Source organism: Glycine max, chromosome 14, assembly GCF_000004515.6.
Source record: "Glycine max cultivar Williams 82 chromosome 14, Glycine_max_v4.0, whole genome shotgun sequence".
Lineage (NCBI taxonomy): Eukaryota > Viridiplantae > Streptophyta > Magnoliopsida > Fabales > Fabaceae > Glycine > Glycine max.
This window is the reverse complement of record NC_038250.2, coordinates 28,455,955-28,478,944: the sequence shown is the minus strand read 5'-3', so window position 1 is coordinate 28,478,944 and position 22,990 is coordinate 28,455,955. Positions and strand designations below refer to the sequence as shown.

The 22,990-nt window shown below is 32.9% G+C and overlaps 1 protein-coding gene and 1 pseudogene across 7 annotated transcripts; both read right to left on the bottom strand.

Moving 5' to 3' along the window:
- Positions 1 to 395: 395 nt before the first annotated feature.
- Positions 396 to 5,617, bottom strand: LOC102659375 (uncharacterized). 7 transcript variants are annotated; one of them, XM_041009387.1, is made up of 11 exons: positions 5,000 to 5,617; positions 4,788 to 4,873; positions 4,297 to 4,533; positions 4,044 to 4,118; positions 3,799 to 3,910; positions 2,765 to 2,878; positions 2,099 to 2,197; positions 1,909 to 1,943; positions 1,707 to 1,772; positions 1,060 to 1,163; positions 396 to 699 (listed from the first exon to the last, which is right to left on the bottom strand). In XM_041009387.1, the coding sequence occupies exons 5-11, from the start codon at positions 3,802 to 3,804 to the stop codon at positions 515 to 517; spliced, it is 609 nt and encodes a 202-aa protein (XP_040865321.1). In that variant the 5' UTR covers positions 3,805 to 3,910; positions 4,044 to 4,118; positions 4,297 to 4,533; positions 4,788 to 4,873; positions 5,000 to 5,617; the 3' UTR covers positions 396 to 514. The 7 variants fall into 7 exon arrangements, with proteins under 7 accessions (XP_040865321.1, XP_014622082.1, XP_025981119.1 ...); XM_014766596.3 differs by having other exon boundaries at positions 4,788 to 5,617; XM_026125334.2 differs by having other exon boundaries at positions 4,297 to 4,873.
- Positions 4,800 to 20,152, bottom strand: LOC100782316 (protein BCCIP homolog; annotated as a pseudogene).
- Between the last annotated feature and the right edge of the window lie 2,838 nt (positions 20,153 to 22,990).

The following is a 22,990-nucleotide window of genomic DNA, read 5'->3' as shown; positions in this document are numbered from 1 at the left end:
ATAAAAACGAGTGCTGATATTTGGTGACCAATATACTGTACGTGGGGATGGATGTAAGGACTAGGGAAAGACGGAGCAAGGGCTCAAGATTGGTTATGCCTTCTTCTTCTTTTTATAAATATTATATACATACTAGTTTGTAACCTGTGCGTATGCACGGATCGTCTGATTATTTATTTAACAAGCATTAGATTTTTATTTTTTCAAATCCTCCTTTTGTCAATAGTAAGTACGAATTTAACAAATTCATCATAATCCTTTTTTGGATTGTGTACTTCTTTATCTATGAAGGGAAAAATGATGCACATATATAATTAAATTCAGATTTTGCATCCACGTCCAGTCCAACAATCAGTAGTAAGACTTACATTTTGCAAGGTAATTTACATAAGAGATAATAAACCTTTTCTTATGTTTTTATTCATGTAAATTTTAAAATTGTTCCCTTGCTGGTTGTCATTATAAATCCTGGATGAAACATTAAATAAAAGCTGAACAACACTCATGTTGTATGTTACATTAAATAAAAGCTGAATAACAAACCTATAGAGTAGCTCTCTTCTGCCAATATCTTTGTCGAGTGTTCGGTAAAAGTACGAATGTGAGCATGCTCACCTATTCCAGTTATCTTCAATATCCCCTGTTGTTCTCCAACTATTTCCCACAGTTTTGGCCCAAGTTGTTGGGTCTTGCCATCCCCTATGTTTGAGTAGCATTGCAACATAAAATATTTAAGTCAATTCTTAGGATATACAAATTGCAGAAATAATTAGAAAGATACTTAGTGTAAAAAGAAGAAATATAGTGAAATGCACAATCAATTTCTTTGGATACAATTTCAGAGGAAGATGCCCTTTTTTATGCTTCTTTTCCCCTTGAACAGAAAATGATTTTTCATCTTCTAGTGGATGCTAGAATTTACTTCTTATTATGTGATATTAGAACCATATTTTCATTGTGCTTCTTAACTATATATATTTACATGAGAGATAGGTGGAGAGAATGAAAAGGGGAAGCACAGAGGCAATGTGAAATAGGTAAAAATAAATACTTGCTCACAAAGTGGAGTATTGAAAACCCTCTTTTTACCAAATTGGTCTGCTAATCCAGTAGTGCAACGGAAGACCCCACCAAAGCTTACATCCTCTCCAAAAACATAAGAACTGTGATGATGTGAAAGAAGATAAGGATGTACAAAAGATATTTATGTTATCCAAAAACAACTCATAATAGTGCAACGGATAGAACCTTAAAGTTATACATGTAACACAGAAACTCAGTTTATCAATTGAGTCAATATTAAAAGAAACAAAATCATACAACTTTTCAAACATGCTGAAGCTCCATTGAGATATATAATATATGAATAATACTTCATTAGAGTTTGTTTATTTAGATGCTGAAATACAGAGTGCAATGAATAGAACTTTAAAGTGGGACTGTAAGTTGTAACACAAACTTTATATCAATTTCAGTTTGTCAATTGAATTAATAACAAAAGAAAAATAATCATACAACATTTCAAACATGCTTACGCTCCATTGAGATATATAATATCTAAATTATAGTTTAATACTTTGTTTACTCAAGTGCTGAATACAAAGCTTCCAACAACAACTTTTGTGAACAAAGCTTGGTTTATATTATATGCAGTTTTTGTCAACATAATTAGAGGGAAATTAGAGCAAATAGAATACTAATTTTACATGAACATAATGAGCCAGAGCCTTGATTCCTGAAGGAAATGTTGAAGCCTTGGGAACCATATTTCCCTAACATCATTTGAAATTTGTCAGTGGTATCGAAAATAGATTTTAATCTACAAAATTTAAATTAACAGGCACTTGGATTTTAAGCATATAAATTAATTGCAAAAGACAAAATTAAGGGATATTGAATATTGATTACTTGATGGTCTCGATTAAGTTCGGCCCAATAGTCATCTAGAAATCATGAAATTAATATAGTTAAAATTGTTTCAATTTGAGGCTTGCTAAAGAGCTCCAGAAAAAAAAATATAGTATTAGCTCAATAAATAAATGAGAATCATTTTTCAACAGAATATACAATTAAAACTTAAAAATATACAACAACTTACTTCTCCATCGGCCAAAGCAATGACCATGATTGTTGCAGCTTCCATGACCCATGAAAGAGGATTCCACATAAATCCTAAAAACTTCAAAACCTTGCTCTCCTGGAAAATTCATACAAAAGCTCAGTAGAGAAACTAAACTTGGAAGTAGAAACCAACTTTCGATTAAGACAGGAATAACTCTCTTTCAAAGTTCTCCTTCAAAGGAAAAAAATAATTCTTTCTTATTAACCAACAGTTCATAATATCATATCATGCCTGTGTCAGATTTTGATAAATATATATTCCTTTTTCTTTCATCTCTTTCTCTCTCCCTCCCTCCCTTTCTCTCTCCCTCCATCCCTTTCTCTCTCTCTCTCTCTCAAGTCTCACCTTTCTATCTTTCTTTTCCTTTCACCCCAAAATGGTTGTACTTTACATTTTCCCATCAAATAATAGAGAAAATGGTATGTTTCACATCTTCTCTCTCTCTCTCAAGTCTCACCTTCTTTCTCTATTTTTTTTCCCTTTCTATCTTTCTTTTCCTTTCACCCCAAAATGGGTGTACTTTACATTTTCCAATCAAATAATAGAGAAAATGGTATGTTTCACATATGCTAAATCAAAGCATCTTTCCACACTGAAGAGTGAAAAAAGAAAAAGAAAAAGGAAAAAATTTAAGGGAAAGACCTTCTTCTCCTCAAGTTTGTTGTGGCCAAAGATGACCAGCCTCTCCTCAACAGATTCTGTTGTTAGCCCATTTGAATCACACCTCTGAAAAACTTCCTCAAGTGGAACATTTTCCTGCAAAGAGATTAAAAGGAAAAAAGTAGCCAAAAAAGAAGAAAATAAAAAACAAAACCATAATCCACACAAAAACAGAGGAAATTTGCCAAAAAAAAACAGAACAGGACTTAAAACTTCCAACACCAGGATCATAAAAACAAAACCTAGAAATACTCATCAACCCCATGATTTTTTCTTAAAAAATACTAAAAAAATTTAGAAATGTAAACCACAACATAAGAACCAAACATGAATAGTTCAAACAATTCCATCAACAAAGAGAGAGAAAAAAAATAGAGAAATGTAAATTGTAAACCTCCACGCATTTACACTTACCATAATTTTTAATTGCCATCTTTTTAAAAATATAATTATTTTTAACTAATTTTCCTTTGGTTTTCCATCCTATAGAAGTTAACGACATTTGAACTTTAAAGGATGAGAAAAATAATGTTTTAATCGGGAAATCACTGTTAATTTACCGGGATAACATCTAAGAATATTCAGAAAAAAAGGAGTTGCTTGAAAAGTGGTTTTCTTAGTAAGGTAATTTTTTTTTATTAAAACTAAGTGATACCACAAGAAATGCTCACTTGGTATAAGCCATACAATGTAAATACAACGTAAATTTAACCAATGGTAAAAAAAGAACACCAACCCAGATCACAAAAGTACAAACCCCCATCCCACAGGCCATAGTCAAACAATATTAATTTTTTGAAAGTGTGAAATTTCGAACCCCAATCCTATCCTACAGCCAAAATGGTGGAGTTGGTGTGATGACTGTTATCAACATTGTTGAGTGTTGAGAGTTGAGATGCACCTCTTGGGATTGAAAAGTTTGGTTTAACTAAAATTAAGAGAATAAGTCAACCAAACACTTAAATCCATTGATAGCAGAGTTTAACTGCAGTAACTAAAGGAAGAAAGTTTTATACCTCCATGCCATTGATGTGATCTGAACTCAGCTTTTAGAGTGTGTCTTCATGGTTCAAGATCTGACTTGAGGAAAGGTTTTAGCTTGTCTTCAAGGAAATCATTCCCAAACACCTGAGAAAAAATAAAGAATACAAATTTTTAGCCACAATCTCTTCAAAGACTTTCTAAAACATAGAAGAAAGCATTTATGCATGTTCCATAAAAATGAACAGAGCCCCATAAGCAGGAAGAAAGAGAAGAGTACCGTAATTGTGTTAATAGTGACCTCTCCATCAAGCAAAAATTTTCTTCCATCATCATTTCCTGCGTATGCAAGTACCTATTTTGGAAATTTCATCAGTCACCGAATTTGCTTCCTATTTTGAAATTGAACAACTTTAACAAGAGAAGAATCCCATGACTCAATACATTCCATTGATTTCAGTACAAATTTTGCAATTGTAAAAGCAAATTAAGGAATAAACAAAGACATTAACTATGGCTTATGCATAACCAACCATATCCCCTGGAAGTTCAGCACTGAGAGGTATCCTCTCTCAACTCCCTCTAGCATCAGAAGTGCACAACAGAATCGAAGATTTTCTGACAATCCACCCTTCCTTCCCTTTGAAGCTGGTGGAATTGAATTGATAGTTGAAATCTTCGTCTTCAGCAGAAGGAATCGAACACGGAGCTTGAGTGTTTCCTCCATCGTTCGTCTCCAGAATCGTTTGCCTCGTCCCGAGAAGAGTATCCTTAGAAAGCTATTCATGTTAGATCGATTCAGGGAATACATATATAAACTCAAAAAACTGAAGGGAAAATTTAAGGGTTACCTATATAATTGAAAAAAATAAAAGAAAATCCAAACATGCATAAACTGAAGGGAAAATTTAAGGGTTATCTATATAATTGAAAAAAATAAAAGGAAATCCAAGCATGCATTCACAAACAAAATGATTATTCAAACCCGTGGTAACGTGGAATAACAGTTCCATTAGCTAAGCACCTTTTGCTTGCACTAACCCCATTCGTTAACAGTTCCATCAAGTTGTTGAACCATTAAGTTGTCAATAACAGTCTGCTGAGTTGGGTCTTGCTCATCGTCACAAACAGCAACATAAAAGTTAGATAGAGCCAAATAACCTTTAGTAAGTCCTAACTTGAGCCAGTAAAAAATTCTTTAGTTAACAACATTATTGTAGAATAAATTGAACCAACCTTGCCAACCAAAGCAGGAGCAATAATGGTGTTCACATTGTCCACATCTTGCATGTGCAACCAAAAACCATGTAAAAATAAACTACTGGACCGAGAAATCGCATACCTATGACTAGGTTCCTTGGAAAACAGGTGCCATCCACCCTACTTACCATGACCTTCAGAAAATATTCAAACCAAAAAAGAAAAATACAAAAAAATCAACACAAGCAAAGGATATGTTCGCGCATCCAGGAAAAAAAATAACAGAGAACAAAAAATAAGGTACACAAAAAACTTGCAAAAAAGAAAAAGAAAAAACCCCCCCACTACGCAGAAATTAAAAATATTCCAATAACAACAAAAGAAGTCACGGATCTTCAAAAATAACCCAAGATCCACCTTCAAAAACATATTGAACACGCAAAGGAGAATTCACCAACGCTTATGGAACCTCCTACAGAGATGAAGAGAGAGGAAAAATCTAGAGAATGAAGATGAGAAGAGAGAGTAAAAATGCAACATGCTTCTGGAACCTCCTACAGAGATAAAGAGAGAGGAAAAATCTGGAGAATGAAGATGAGAAGAGAGAGTAAAAATGCAACATGCTTCTGGAACCTCCCACAGAGATGAAGAGAGAGGAAAAATGCACGCGTCAACAAATGAAGCCAGGGCAAAATGCACGTGTCAACAAATGAAGCAAGGGAAAAATGACCAAAAGACCAACAAATGTGCCACATGTCAAGCTCTCAGACATGGGCATTTCAGGGATTTCCCTATACATCTCTTTTATAAGACTTAGTATAGACATTTGCTAAGTGGATATAAGTTAGCAAACCATATACATACATACATATATATATATATATATATATATATATATATATATATATATATATATATATATATATATAATTAATGTAGACCCGTTTGCTTTTTAGAAGGTGTACGTTAATTAGTAAATTATAACTCCAACTAATCTTAAAATATAGACCCGTTTGCTTTTTAGAAGGTGTACGTTAATTAGTAAATTATAACTCCAACTAATCTTAAAATGCACCTGGGGTGATAGCTAGGGAAAATATTCTTTTGTAAGAGAAAATAAGTGGTGGTCAGGGTTTTGTTTTCTCTAAGGGCAATGTGAGTGGTGGTGGTTATGCAAATGAGCCGCCTGATGGCGATGAGGAATATACTCCACAACCTAGGCTAAACTTTAAACAACTCTTTGTGAAGGAAGTTGTGACAGATAGACCTAAGGTTGATCTTATCAAAGAAAACCTTGAGCGTATTGAATACGAAGAAGGCAACAAACTTAAACCAAAAGTAATTTTGGCAGATTCAATTCTAGAGGGACTTTGTGCCCCATGGAAGGAATTTTTTGTTGTGAAGCTATTGGGAAAGAATATAGGGTTTACTACCATGCATGATCGTCTTGCTAGAGCTTGGAAGATGCCTGGAGGTTTTGAGGTCTTGGGTTTGGGCAATGGATATTTTATGGTCAAGTTCGACAAGGATGAGGATCGAAAAAAAAGTCATTGAAGAAGGGGCCACGGATGATCTTCGATCATTATTTGACGATTCAAACATGGTCAAAGGAGTTTATCTCACCATCAACCAAGATAGAAAAAATGTGACACCCTCTAATTAAATCAAATTTATTCAATAAAATCATAAGTAAATTCACATGGGTAAAATGTTCACATTCACGTTGATCACCGAATTAAAAACTTATCAATTAAAGGTATGAAAACATCTTCGGCTCAAAACAAGGTCATCCAAAACTCCAAAGAATGAACTAAAGACTCAACATGTGAAACAAAATGACAAAAACTACATGTCCATAACTTCATGCAATTAATACAGAAACCCATGTCCCAATGTCACATCCTATCAGAGCATTATGTTCTAACGTTTTCTAGCATGAGGTTCTCCATAGTCATCCACCTAACCATTTGCTCCCACTAACACAAAGTTCGAGATCATCACAAGATCCAAACACAAACAACACACAAAGAGTGAGTTATCACATTCTTAACTAATAGAGAGAAATGGGACAACATAGATATACATATCATATAAATGAAATACAACTTACTTAAACACAACTCATGTCATTCCACCACTTATCGCGTAACATCACATCTCAACATTACACGTCTCACACATTTTCACATCATTCACGTACTCAATGATCTAAACACAATATCACTCAACCAATCAATATTGATCAATACACAAGTGTTATGCAACAAATATATTAAGATTCAATCTTATATGCAATGTGGTACCATGTCAGTGAAAAACCTCGTTGGGCACCCAGGAATACATGACATGACAGACCACACACTGGTAAGTCATGCCACTCTCACTAGGTAAAATCATAGGGAAACCAGTTAGGGTCACGCTATTTTATGAGAATGCTCTAACCATGTGGGATTGACACATGCTTAAAGGAACACTCAAACTGAGTGTATTTACCCCCAAGGCCTAGACTCTAAAGAATTCATTAGGGCTTTTCCCTCCTAATTCAGGTCCAACCTAAAAAACATTTTAGCACAAAGATTCTATCTATGAACTGTACAAGAAACACGACTCCTCAATTGTTCTCAAAATAATTTTAACTCGTCGTGTCTCAAAGTAATTCAAATCGTCGGGTTCCCACACTGGATACCATCACAATACTCGTTGCGCATTAACTTGTCGCCCATAAAGGATTTTACAGTTGTGTGATTGCACAGTTCATAACTCACATCTCAATATATACAATATCTCAATACACATGTATCTCACAATTCATCACATATTCAATTTATCACTTATACATAATCTCAGTCATAGTTTCATGATCCCAATATAATAATTTATCATGCTGATCTAGTAAATTTTGTCGAAAACACAAAAAAATTATACAAAAATTCTTCTCACAACATGGGAAGTAAAACCCCTCAAACAATTTCACATAATCATATCAAAATTAAAGGAATTAAAATCATAGGTTCAAAAACACACAAAAAAACCAAAAGCACTCAATTTTATCAACCAATCCACATCAGAGCATCAATTGGCCCGTGAAACAAAAAAATCTCATAATTATAATCGCAAAAGAAGAATTACAATATAGTAAACATCCCAAAATAAATCCCAATTTGACCCTCTAAGGATCTCTACACATGTTTATTTTAACCCCAATTATAATAAACCCATCCCTTATCTCTAAGCGAGCTCACGTGTGTAGTCTAACAATGATAGAGACATCTTTAGTGGTTCCCTAAGATTTCTCAAGATTTTCCTCTGGTTGCTCTGTCAGGGTTTCCAAGCGTTAGAGAGAAGGAGAAGGGATTGAAGTCTCAATTTTACTGTCTACGTGTGAGGGCTATTTCTACCTCCACAAACACTAATTCCTAAATCCCAACGGTGAAGATGTACCAAAATGAGTTACAAACTTGGTGTTCAAATTTCACAATGATCCAACGGTTAACGAGTCCAGAATCATAATTTTATTAAAATAGGTTTGGGTATATGCAAAAAAAGAGAGGGTTTTGGGAGATGAAGAAGGGAAAACGAATTTGAGAGGAAGAGAGAGCATAAAGACGTATCGTAAAGGTAAAAACTGACCTAATATGTCTCCATTTATAACTAGGGTACTCTTAGTCTATTATTTACTATAATTTTCTTTATTTTATTATTTTATATAAAGAAATTCTATTTTACTCCCTATCAAATGAATAAATAAAATATCCTTTTTATTTTCTAAGAACATATATTTATTTTATTTACCTTAAAACCATTATTTTAATTAATAAAAATATTTCTTCTTATTTATTTAATTACAAAAACCTCATTATTTTCCTAAAACTCTATTTATTTCTAAATAAAATCATTTTTAATTTATTTTTCAAAAAATAAGGTGTTACAAAAAACATTAGCTTAGATTAGGTTTTTAGGCCTAAATCTCTTATATTATGATGAACCGTTACATGGGCCATATAACCAAACCTAGCTTTGGATGTACCTAACACTTTCTACCGTTACATGGGCCAAATAACCTGACACTTTTTATAACAACATACATGTAGGTTTAGATGTACTTGAACCTAATTTCAGGCATATAACCGAATTAGAAAAGTTAAAAACTTGACACTTTTTGTACAACAACATAAATGTAGGTTCGGATGTACTTAGACCTAGTTTCGGGCCAAAAAGTAATAGATTTAAATTTTGCGAGGATGAAAAATAGACAATTTTTTTGTAGTTACGGATTTCAAATATTTTCATATTTATGAGGGTGAAAAACATATTTTAGCCTTTTTTTTTTAATAAAAATTATCGGCACGCATGACTTGCTGCTGTCAAATGCTTATACAACATTTAGGGAGTTTGCATAGATTTTAAAACAAAAAGGGAGACGTGTATATTTTTCATAAACCTCAGGAGAGACATATGCAGGTTTTCAAAAGTAGGAGGAGATACCCGTCTAATTTCCTTAAACCTCAAAAGAGACATGTGTCATTCAAGAAACAATGACCTAATTCATCAAAATCAATAAAAGTAGTTAGATTAGTTAGTTTGTCACAAATTTTAATTTTATTCCTAGATTACCCATGATATTAAATGATTTAAGATATGATAATTTTTCAAAAGATAATTTTTCAATCAATGAATGTGTCTTATTTTTATTAATAACTCAATAAATGCACCCATTTTCATGGGGGAAAAAGGGTAAGCATTAAGGGTAAAATGTAAATTTAAAAATAAAGTAATCCTATTTTTCTTATAATTAGGATCAATAAAATATTACCTTTTATTTTTTATATATAGGATCAAAGGTAATATTTCTTAATTTATATAATTAAAGTGAAATATTATAAATTATTTAAAAAATATTGACGTGATCGATTTAATCATTCATTAATGTTCATTTTGATTAAACCAAATCAATGGATATGGTTATTTCATTTTTAGTGATATATTATAGTATAGGATGTTTGTTGGTTTTAGTGAGAGAAAGACTCAAAATGCTTTAGGTTTTAGGAGTTTTGCATAATTTTTCAACTCAATCTTCATCTTCAAAAAGCCTAGGTATGGGGAGTTTTCCTAATTTCCCTCATGAACAATGATTAATGTGATGCTATTGGACTGTTGTGGGGTATTTTAAACTTGAATATGACACTTGGGTGTGCTCATGTTTTGAAAAGGGAGAAAATGCTATTACTTGTTTGGCTGAGAACTATTTCGATTTTTAACTTGATTTTCGAACTGAGTTTTTGTGATTCAAGCCATGTCATACGGTTTTCGGGGTCTTTAGACCTTGTTGGATTTTTATTTTTTTATTTTTCTGAACACTATAAATATTTTATTTTGAATTTTCTCTTTTTCTCAAAATCTATGGGGGATCGTTTTTGATTTTGCACAATTTTTGTGGGTTTAATCTGAAGGAGCCATTTGGTATGAATCAATTACCTAGTCATGACAAACACTCATAAAAATTGACAAATTCAGAAGGAGTGAAAATAATTTTCATGACCCAAATGCTGAATATGGACTTTAGGCTGACAAATAAATTGGAAAAAAAAAATTCTGCGAGGAATTGGACTTTGAAAAACTTATATGTTGAAATATGAACTTGTAGAAGTGTTGTGTTTTTCTTGGAATTTATTGAAGTTAGAATCTAATTTTAATGATTTAAAATGGTGTAATATGAAATTCTGGACAACTAGTAGTAATAAATGCTAATTAAATACTTTTTGTGAGTTGTGAGTCTCTACCAAATTAACATCTTAATGAAGCTCTGTGCATAAGATTTCCAATTTACAAGTTGATTAAGTCTTTTTAGGATTTTCCAAATGATGGTCTTCAATGATAGGAAAATTTTTATTTTTAATGCAAAATAATTATTAATTATGTGAATTTGAACTTGGAGAATTTTTGCAGTGAATTATACATGATAAATAGTTAAATATCCCATGCCTTGCCTGAATTATGATTTTAAAATTATAATATTTTATATTATTAATTTTTAATGTATTTAACTATTATATTTTGATTTAAAATATTATTATTATTTAATTTATTACTATTATCATTCTAATAAATATTTACCACAATTAAATAAAATCATCATAATAAAATAAGTTACCATAATTATAGAAAAAAGCATTAGTGTTAATTATATTTAAATTTTAATTAGAATCAAAATATATTTGTGTTAAAAATTAATTTAAATTAGAAAATATATTTATTAATTAGTTAAAATATTATAGTCATAATTGATTACTATAATTAAAATAATTACCTTAATTAAAATTAAAATATATATCAATGTTTTTAATTAATTATAATTATAATATAAATATATACTAAATTGTAATCGTGGTTTACCTATAATTTTAAATTGGTGATTTTAATCCTCCTATTTCAAAATCAAAATATTTAATCTTTCGAATTTCTATTTTTCAGTACAAAAATAAAACAATAAATCACTATACCGAGAATGAATAACATGCAGGTTTTGATGATGCCAAAAAGGTTACTTGATGAGCATAAATTGAATCAAGTCAAAAGAACAAGATCAAGTAAATCTAAGATAAGAACTTCGTAAATTTGTTTAAAGAATCTCAATTTGATTGTTTTAGTTTGGCCTCAACATCTTGAGTATCAAACACTCTTTTATCAAAGGCTAAATCAGTTCAAAAAGATATTTTTGAACTGGTAATTGATTACCAGACTGTGTAATCAATTACCAGAGAGTTTGTGAAGATGTTTTTGACTAACGGCACAAAACTTTTTGAATTTTGATCTATGTAATCGATTACCAGAATCCTGTAATCGATTACCAATGAAGAGATTTCAATTTTTTTTTGAAAAAACATGACTCTTCAGAAATACAACTGTGTAATAAATTACCAAAATCCTATAATCGATTACCAGTGAGAAAATTTCAGAAAAACTTTTTGAAAAGACACGCCTCTTCAAATCATTTTGAAAAGGCACAATGGGCCTATATATGTGTGTCTGACTTTGAAAAGTAAGAGAGAGAGATTTTAAAAGAGAACTTAATTATCAAATGCTCTCTAAACAATTATTGGTCAAACACTTGCAAATCAACAGAGTATTCTTCTAAGATCTTCAACTTATATTATCATCTCTAAAAGAGAAAAATTCTTCTGTACATTCTAAAAACATTGTTGTGATCAAGAGACTGTTTGCTTCTCGACTTGTGAGAATCCTGAACACCCGAAAGGGATCCTAAGGTGTGTTCAGAAGTTGTAAAGAGTTTACAAAGTTAGTGAAAAATCTTAAGTGAGTTGTTTGAGGACTGGACGTAGGCACGGAAAGTAGTCGAACCAAGATAAAACAAGTTTGCATTTCTCTCTTCCCTTATCTCAATTATTTTATTGCAGATTACTTTGTCTTGTGCAGTTAAAAGAACATTATTAAATTGATTGTTTCTTTTTCTTCTTCTGCATTATGAACCTATCATATATCATTTAAAAGGGGGTTAAAGTTTGTTAGTGAAAATTTTTTAAAACTTAATTCACCTCCCTCTTAAGTTATTGAGGCCGCTTGTCCAACATATACCACTTACTTTGTCTTGTACAGTTAAAATAACTAGATGGAGCTTCTTTATAGGTTTTGTGTTCATTATATTTGACAATTCTATTCATATCAATATAAATTCACATGCAACTCATGAAATCAAGCATAGAAAAAAAAAACAAGCCCTGTGTAACTCATCAAGCAATTCATCAACCATAGGAATTGGAAACTTGATAGTTACCCGATTAGGGGCATAATAATCAATACACATTTGCCATATGGAGTCCTCTTCCTTAACTAGAATTATAGGACTAGAATAAACACTAGCACTGTTAATAAACAAAGTAGTAAACATCACGACCACACAGAAAGACCACATTGACACGATTCTAATTAGTAAACAAAGTGTATATTTCTTCTGCAAATAGAGGTATCACTATGTATTCTAAATTACATTCATAAATTGACAAAAAAAACTTTTAGCAAGTTAATAAGAACATGACAAAAATGGTAATTGAGATTGAAGAAACATAAAACTTGCCTCATGAGGTGCAAACTGCTGACTTTGCAATGGAAAACAAAGGGACCACGAGCTTAACTGGAAATTATTTTGGAAAATAATCAGTAATCAGAAACAGAATAATTCAAAATGATGCCAGAAAATATCAATACCTTGTGAAAAATTTCATCCTCAAGCTTTATATATATTATTGCCTCATCACTATCAATGCTTTGTTTTCTTTTTTGTTCTACATTCTTGAGCTATGTTATAACACCACAAAAAAAAACAGAGTAAAATGTCAAGAAACAATGATAGTGGAGCATAATCACATAAGCTAGAAATATAGAAATAGAAGGGACACACTACAAAGCACACATACCATGTAAATTTTGGTAAGTATTATATAATCCTTAAACTAGAAGGAATTTTGGAGCTCTTCCATCGGCTGTTAAATGCAACACAACAATTTAATTTCTAAATAGACAAAAACCCTCCTTAGCAGTCAAACAAAAACATGTAGTAACATCTAACCTCATATTTCGTGGCCCACGACACTTCGTTAAAAAGGACATCATAAAGAGATGGCAAAAGCTGGGAGGAAGGTTCAACATGCGCCACAATACCAGGAGACCTACATCACGCGCTTGCTCCCCTAACAACAATCTCAACCGGTCATCAACACCCTTCTCTTGGCGCCGTGCTTTAAGGAGGAGAAAATCCTTAACTGTCGCAATACATTTATGCTCCTAGGCAATAAAAGTATTTACAAAAAAATTGAAAAAATAAGTTTTTAAGTAAAATTGATACATATGTAAGAGAATGCAAGTGAGTTACTCTGTATCTATATAAATTAAGAGCTGTAAAAGAACGAAGAGTCCTTCATCGTCATCATCCTCAATCTTAACAACAGAGCCTACGGTGGTCTGTGCCAAAATCAAGTCTACAAAGGCAATCAAATCCCATTCTTGGTCATCAAGGTAGGTTTGCAGCAAGGTCTTGGCTACGAGAAAATCATTAGGTTTGGGATCAAAAAATGAAAAATCTGCTTGGACAACTCCCTAAAACAAGAATGAATTTCACTGGTTCAAAATGTTGAATTAGAAACACATTAGGGTTAGGATAAGAGGTCTCACGCTGTAATCCTCGTTGGATAAATCTTCTTGGACAACTCCCTTGAACAAGATGCATATTAGTTAGTTCAAAGGTGAAATAAAAAAAAAATAGGATTGATAGAAGAGGTCTTACATAGTCAATAGAGGAGGGTTAGGGTAGGGTTTGGAGAGTGACGCTTTGTTGGCATAGAAGAGAGAGAAGTAATGCGAGCGAGAGCGAGTGAGAGCACTAGCAAAGGGGGAGAATGCCACGGCTTCGCACGTTGGAGGTCGGCAAGCCCACGCTGGTGTTGCCCTCACAATGAAGCCCAATGAATCCCCAACGCCGATGGTATCGTCAGGTCGAGTCCTGAAGCTTCCACAAACCGCACGACTTAAACTCCAAAGGTCACCTTTGGCTATTCTTACGAAAGTAGTCCGGATCTAGCTAGTTTTATGGATGAATTAGCGAAAAGTCTCTTATCCAATCACAACGGTTTTCGTGAAACCGTCTTAAAAAAATATCATTTTAAGACAATTTTCGCAAAATCGTCTAAAACCGTCTTAGAAAACTATCATTCTAAGACGGTTTTACCGCCTTATATACTAAGACAGTTTTACGAGAACCGACGTCGAAGGTGAGTCATAAAAAAATGTTTTTTTAGTAGTGTGTATAATACTTGGAACTACTTTGTTGGAAAGATAGGAAGAGAATCAGAGGATATATAGAGGGTGGCGGCATCGCAACAAATTCAGGCTCAAGAATTGACAGGCAAATTGAATGTGTTCGTATTGATGTGTCAAAAACTTCTCAATTAGTTTGTATATATTGCAATAAAAAGTTACCCTAGGATATGTTGGTTTTAATGTTTATATCTGTCTTAATCCAATAAAAATTGATTATCATGTATTTTGTGGCCACTAAAATCATTTTTGTCCCAATGTATATTAGAATTCAAAACTTTCCCTATTTGTTCACAAATCATAATCATATTGATCCATGCTCGTATGTTACTTTTGTTGGAATTTATCTCTGTGCTGACTGTTTCTTATGTCATATTTAGGTTTAGATATCTACTGAGTCTGACAATCAAATTTGATACTCCATATCATTTTTTGCTTTAGATAACGCCTGATTACAAATTCCTAAAAGTATTTTCTTGTGCTTGTTATCCTTTTCTTAGACCATATCAATCTCACAAGCTAGAATTTTGAACCACAAAATTTGTTTTTCTGGGTTACTCACCCTGTCACAATCATATCGATTCATGCTCATATGTTACTAATATTGGAATTTGATGGAAGCTTGCTTGTGAAGCTTCTATGGAGGCTGGATCTTTGAGCTTCAATGAGGTTCTTCAATTGTGATTTTCCACCATGGAGATGCAGCAGAAGATAAAGGAGAATCCACTAGGGAATAAGCCATGGAAGAAGGAGCTTCACCACCAAGAGAGTGCCTTGGATAAGAAGCTTAGAGAGGAAACTTCAATGGAGGAAAAAAAAGAGAGAGAGAGGGGGGAGGGAGCACGAAATTGAAGGAGGAAAAGAGGGAGAGAAGTTGAATTTTGAAGTGGGTCTCACAAGACTTTCATTCATCAAAGTTACAACCAGTGTTACACATGCTTCTATTTATAGCCTAAGTAGCTTCCTTGAGAAACTTGCTTAAGAAGCTTCCTTGAGAAGCTTGCTTAAGAAACTTCCTTAAGAAGCTTCTTTGAGAAGCTTCCTTGAGAAGCTAGAGCTTAGTTACACACACCCCTCTTATAACTAAGTTCACCTCCTTGACAAGCTTCCTTGAGAAGCTAGAGCTTAGCTACACACACCCCTCTAATAGCTAAGCTCACTTCCTTGAGATGAGAAGCTAAAGCTTAGCTACACACACCCCCTATAATAGCTAAGCTCACCCTCATGCCAAAATACATGAAAATACAAAAAGTCCCTTCTACAAAGACTACTCAAAATGCCCTGAAATACAAGGTTAAAACCCTAAACTACTAGAATTGTCAAAATACAAGACCCAAAAGAAAGAAAAATCTATTCTAATATTTACAAAAAAGAGTGGACCAACCTTAGCCCATGGGCTCAGAAATCTACCATGAGGTTCTTGAGAACCCTAGGGCCTTGTTTAGCAGCTCTAACCCAATCCTCTTGGAGTCTTCTACCCAATACCCTTGGGGGGTAGGATTGCATCCGAATTTGTCTCCTTGTTGATTATTTTGTTGCACAAGTGACCTCAATAACTTAAGAGGGGGTGGGGGGGGGGGTGAATTAAGATAAAAAATTTCTCGTTTAATTGACTTCTAGATCCCCTTTTAGATCTATATTGATGCAATCCTACCCCTCAAGGGCATTGGATAGAAAACTCCAAGAAGATTGGGCCAGAGATGCAAGAGAAGACCCTAGGGTTCTCATGAGCCATAAGGTAGATTTCGGGCCCATGGGCTAAGTATGAGCCCACTTATCTTTGTACGTATTAGATTAAGGTTTCATTATTTTGGGCCTTGTATTTAGGGCTCCATAATGTAGGTAGGGTACCCTAGAAATGTAGGATTTTTCAGCCTTTGTATTTTAGGACACCTAGACTAGTTTTTGTATTAGGGGTAGTTTTGTAATTTCACATGCATTAAGTGAATATTTGATGTGTGTGTTGGGAAATAAATTTAATTGAATTGGAGAATCAATCCAATTAGATTTAGGGGAGTGACATTTGCTTGTTACACCCATGCCACATGATAAGTCACACTTTGGAGATGTCCTTCATGTGTACATGACTCATGACACTAAGCCACACCATAGGAGAATCTGGATGATCTTGGATACGGAGATGAACCATAATAAAATCACTAATCATAATTATGAAATTTTGGCTCCAAAATTCAAATTAAGTGAATTTGAATAAAATTCAAATCCCACAATTTTTGTGACACTAAGTTATAAATAAAGGCATGTGTGTGCATTTTTTTCAACTTGATCATTTGAGAATTACACTTAGTTCAGCCATTTGGAGCCATATAATTTCACTATTATGATTAGTGAATTTTAGCTATGTTCAGCCCACTAATCCAAGATCAAGTCCAAGATTCTCCACTAAGTGTGCTTAGGTGTCATGAGGCATGTAAACATGACATGCTACAATTGACTTAGAGCAATGGGTCATTGAGAAGAAATCCACCTACAAATCAATGGAGGCTTCTTCCTAATTCAATCAAATTTATTTCCAACACACACATCAAATATTCACTTAATGCATGTGAAATTATAGAAACTACCCCTAATACAAAAACTAGTCTAGGGCCCTAAAATACAAGGGATGAAAAATCCTACATTTTAGGGTATCCTACCTACATTATGGAGCCCTAAATACAAGCCCAAAAATAATGAAACCTTAATCTAATATGTACAAAATAAGGGCTCATACTTAGCCCATGTGCCCGAAATCTACCCTAAGGCTCATGACAATCCTAGGGCCTTCTCTTGCATCTCTGGCCCAATCTTCTTGGAGTCTTCTATCCAATGCCCTTGGGGGTAGGATTGCATCATATATGTTAAGAATATTGAAGATGAAGATGAAAATTATATCAACAGAATAATTCAAGTGTTCAAGATAAATAAAACATGCAAGATAAAGTAATCAAGATAAGGAAGAGAGAAATGCAAACTTAGTTTATCCTGGTTCGGTCACTTCTTGTGCCCATGTTCAGTTCTCAAGCAACCCACCTGAGATTTCCACTAACTTTGTAAAAATCATTTTTACAACTTCTGAACACTTGAGGGATCCCTTCCCCTTGTATTCAGGAAACTCACAATTCAAGAGACAAACAACCTCTTGATCTCAATAAGTCTTTAAAGAAAGTACAAATGTTTTTCTCTCTTTTAGAGAAGAAGATACAAGATGAAGTTCTTAGAAGAATCCTTAATTGATTTGCAAGTGTTTAGCCAATGATTTGTTTATGAGAGGATAAGACAATAAGGTTTTGAAAAACTCTAAAAACTTTTGTAGATAAGTCACATATTTATAGGCCCTTGGTGGCTTTTCAAAAATTTAAGAAGAGATGTGACTTTTCAGAGTAATTTTTAAAATTTCCTCACTGGTAATAGATTACAGCTCTTCACTAATTGATTACACGGTTATGTAATGAGGGGTCATAACTTTTCAATTTGAATTTCAGGAGTTTCGTCACTGGTAATTAATTACAGTCAAGTGGTAATTGATTACAACTTTCAAAATTCAAATTTCAAACTTTCTGAAAAAGCTTTTTAAAAAAATTTTGCTTCTGGTAATCGATTACAATGCCTGATAATCGATTACCAGGGGAAAAATGCCTTTTTTAGAAATGTTAAAAAATATTTTAAAATCTTTTGATAATCAATTTAAAAATTATGTTGTGAGGCCAAACCTTTGCAATCATTTAGAGACTCTTTTAACAAAGATAGACTAAGACCTAGCTTTCTTCTTGATCTTTGTTTTCTTGGTCTTGATTTGGATTTGAAATAAAACTTGTGTTGCTTTTATCTTGACATCATCAAAACCTTCATACACATACATTCACATATTTCTGATTTCATAATTAGGTTCGGATATCTACTAAGTTTGAAGGTCAAGATTTTCTTTGGCACCATGCACAATGTCTCTTGGAATCGTCATCATCAATTGAAGTGGACAAGATATTTGGATGTGATAGTCTCCTAACTTCTAATTAGTTAACTATCAGTGGCTATGCAATGAATAATAATGGTATGGTGATTAATATGGTTAAGAAAGTGTGATTTTATTGCCATAGTGGTTGAGTCTCTTTGTTTTCATTGCACTCCTTTCAGAGAGAAATAGTTCAAAGACCTATGGAATCTAAAACATAGACTCAAGTTAAAACAACAACATTGCATAAAATGCTGGAAGCTATTGGTCGAAACACAAAAGGACAAACAAATTATTTATTTGACCGTTGTTATGGAGTTCTTTGTGATTTATTTTGAAAATATTATCCCAAAATATGTTTAATTCCTGTAACTGTAATATTATTAAGATTTTAGTGCTGATGGGATGATGCTTGGACATCTTGATCATTGCCCAATTTTTTCTTATTTTCTGCATTGTAATAGAAGAACCTACGAGTGCACTAACATTTTTGACGGGAATCAAAAGTGTTCTTCTTCTACCAAAGATAAAAAAACATAAAGAAGAGATATGGAAAATTCCTAGTAGAACAAAGAATCAGTACCTTATAGATATGGAAAAAACATAAAGTTGTTTGTTTACTGTTTACAAAGGTTCAAGTCTCAAAATAGGAAGAAACCTGTTAAAAATTTGCATCTTCCATTCAACAAGGGCAACATTGAAAGGATGGGTGAAGCTTCTACCATGACCACCAATAAAGTGCAGCAACTCAATATGAAAGAATATAAGACACAATTGAGGATGCTTAATTCGTCTACTGAGATTAGCATGTGAGTTCAAAATGTTTTAGCTTATATGTTTACCTTCAACATAAATTTTGTTTAGTTAGCTAACTAAGAAATTTTGCCCAGAATCACCATCCTCACTTTTTATTCCCATGTAAAGCTACTACAATCTCCAGATAACTCATAATCGGGTGAAGTGGAAAATGACATGACTAGAGGAATAGAAATGAATTGAATGTCGAAATCTAAGGCAATCTGTGAAATCAAAAGATTATTCTATGAAAAAATTGGAAACACTTGGGAGGAGTGGGAAAACCAGAAATTTCAGAGCTAACTTGAAAGATTTTCCCCATTGGATACTGCTAACCTTTGAAGATGAAGTGTGAGGATCAATAACTAATTAGCACAACATTGGACATCGAGTTTGATTGGAAATACCTATATGGCTTGCTTGGTTTATTCATTGTCCTCAAGGTGTTGGGGCTTCAAACCATGGCTTCCAAAAGTAATATCGGGATCCCAAGGTTTATCCCAATGAAACACATCTGGTTTAGCAGCTATCCATAGTGCAAAGGCAACTGGTTGGCGCTTGCGTGAGACCATGGTAGTCCCATAGGACTCAGGTCCCATCTCAAACAGTGACATGTGTAACAGCCGTGCCTTTTAATTTTTCCTATAAATTAATTAATTAATTAATTAATAAACAAATAAAAAAATAAAATTAATTAGGTCATAATTTCCCCACTATATAAATCAAATTTTAACCTAGAACAGCTTTTACAAAACACCTTCTGTTCCTTTTTTCTTCTTCTGACGTAGAGAATCCTAATAGAGCAATCGAAGAAGGAGCTCTAGAGAGCACCAGAAACGCCACAATTGCTAACGGAGAACGTTTGAGCGACTACATCGAGGTAAGGGATGAGTTACTCACGCTTGGGGATTAGAATGAACATGTATAGGGATCTCTAGAGGATCAATTTTGGGGTATTTTTGGTTGTTTTATAAAAATTTAATTCATGAACCCTTTCAAATTCAATATCTAAACGCTAAATTGAGTGTAATATCTATTATCATGAAATTCTATGATTGTGTTTAGTGTATATTGATATGATATTTTTTTGTGTATATCAGATTTTTTTAAAATTGCCAATTGTTATTACTTGATTTCTTTTTGTATATTAGCGCGTATGATTTTCGTTGTTTTGCGCTTGTGATTTACCACTTTTTTGGAATGTGTCAGTGAATTGTTATCATTGGAATGAAAAATTTGACCAAAATAATTGTATTCCTTTTTGTTTGTAATCAAATTTTATGAACCACGCGTATTGTATGGCTTTGTTGAAAATATATATATCCTCTTTTTGCTTGCAATTCACACGTATTGTCTTACCACGCTTGTTATATATATATATATATATATATATATATATATATATATATATATATATATATATAAAGTAGATATCATGATTTTTGATGAAAGTGCCCCTATACGTGCTTCTCGTAGCTTGAAAATTTAATCTCATGTGTTGTACTTATTCTTCCACACACACACATATCCTCCTTTAAAATGATCTGAACCTATTAGAATTTAAAATAAAAAGGTTTCTAGAAAGTGAAGGAACCCGACACTGTTATTGAATCTCGCTTGTTCTTCGAGTGTGCTAATTACTATTATTGTTGATATTTGTTATTTTTTTTCTTTCGTGATAAATCAACATGAATTATTTGAAATATCATAAAAATGTTATTTTGTCTAGAACTATGATTTCGAACAGTTCTCATAATTTTGGCCAAATACAACTTGATTCCTCGTGGCACTGTTTTTGCTGTTTGAGATTTCGTATAGCAGTTTCACATATATTGCGGCATTAAGAAACATTTGGAAGTATTAAAAATGGTATGGTATTGTGTTTATTTTTGTCTTAGTGTATTCCAAGTATGCATCTTCACTGTGATGTATCTTAATAATAATAATAATAATAATAATAATAATAAAGTAAATAAATAACAATAATAGGAATAAATAAAATAAGGTTATAGAAATTATTGTTTCATAGTGATTATTTTGTTACTTTATAAATTAGTTGTTGTAGAAGTTTTTTTATTTTATTGAATTAATATATTTCAATTTTTTTTTGTGTCAAGTAAATGTTACTATTGAATGATATGTGTAGGATGCATGGGATACGATAAATTATTTTATTATGAAATTGTGATTTGGATTGTATGTAAGTGATAATCATTTGGTACGTAATGGATTGTAAATTACATGATTGTTGAGATGTTGTATGTATTGAGTTGTGAGCTATGAATTATGTAATCACACAACTGTAAGACCCTTTAAGGGAAATGATTTAATGCGCGACGACAAGTTTAATCACTTGAGGCGTGATGAGTTAAAATAATTTTGAAAAAAAATTGAGATTTTGAAAACAATTGAGTAGTTGAATGCATTGCATATTTCATAGGTAGAGTATGCGTGTTCAAATGTTTTTCTGGGTTAGACCTAAATCAGGAGGGAGAGGCTCTAACGGACTCCTCAGAGTCTAGGCCTTGTGGGTAAATACACCCAGCTTGAGTGCTCCTTTAAGCCTGTGCTGATCCCATATGATTGGAGCATTCTCGCAAAACAAAGTGACCCTGACTGGTCTCCCTATGATTTCACTTAGTGAGGTGAACTGACTTACCCATTGTGAGGCATGTCTCATCATGTACTCCTAGGCGCCCGACGAGGTTTTTCACTGAAAAATGGTACCACATTGCATGTAGGCTTGAGTCTAGCGTATTTGTTGCATAACGCTTGTGTTTGACTTCCATTGAGTTAACAATTATAATTTGATGTTATTTTCTGAAGTGTGTGAACTTGAATGTGTGTGAATAATGTGTTGATTTTGTAAAGTGATGTTATTTATATAAATTTAGCCTTAAGTATTATATGCTTCACATGCTCTAATGTTTTATTATACACGAATGTGATAACTCACTCCAGGTGTGTGTTTGCGTTTGGGCTGATTGCCATTTTGTTTCAGGTGAATCATCATATGATGAGTTCCATGCTAGAGATGGAGAGACTTAGTCTGTGATAAGGATATGCTCTGATAAGTGTGACATTGGGGCATAAGATTTTACTTTGCATGTTATAATTTCCGTGAATGATATAATTGTGCTATATTTTCTATTTTAACCTTTTTCTAATTTCAGAATGGATGACCTTGTTTTGAGCTGAGATAACTTTATCTTTTATTTGAACAATTTCTACTATGTTTTCACTAAGTGGATGTGAACCTTTTATCCTTTTGAATTGATTTAAAGTCAATGTATTTTAAAAAAAAAGTTCCACATGATTTTATTTCTTTTTATTCGTTATTTGTGAGGGTAGAGGGTGTCACACCATGTCTCTATTTTCCCAAGGCTTGTAATGAGGAGCTGCTACATGGCCAGAACGAAGAACAGTGTTGAAAAGGTTGTCGAAAATGGGAG

What these genes read in the sequence shown, in the direction of transcription:
- LOC102659375 (XM_041009385.1), bottom strand. Translation starts at nt 3,013, where the DNA reads ATGATCCTGGTGTTGGAAGTTTTAAGTCCTGTTCTGTTTTTTTTTGGC. An exon ending in AACTTAATCGAGACCATCAA is followed by an intron (nt 1,773 to 1,908) that starts GTAATCAATATT and finishes AAATGATGTTAG; the next exon opens with GGAAATATGGTTCCCAAGGC. An exon ending in GGTTTTCAATACTCCACTTT is followed by an intron (nt 700 to 1,059) that starts GTGAGCAAGTAT and finishes ACTCAAACATAG; the next exon opens with GGGATGGCAAGACCCAACAA.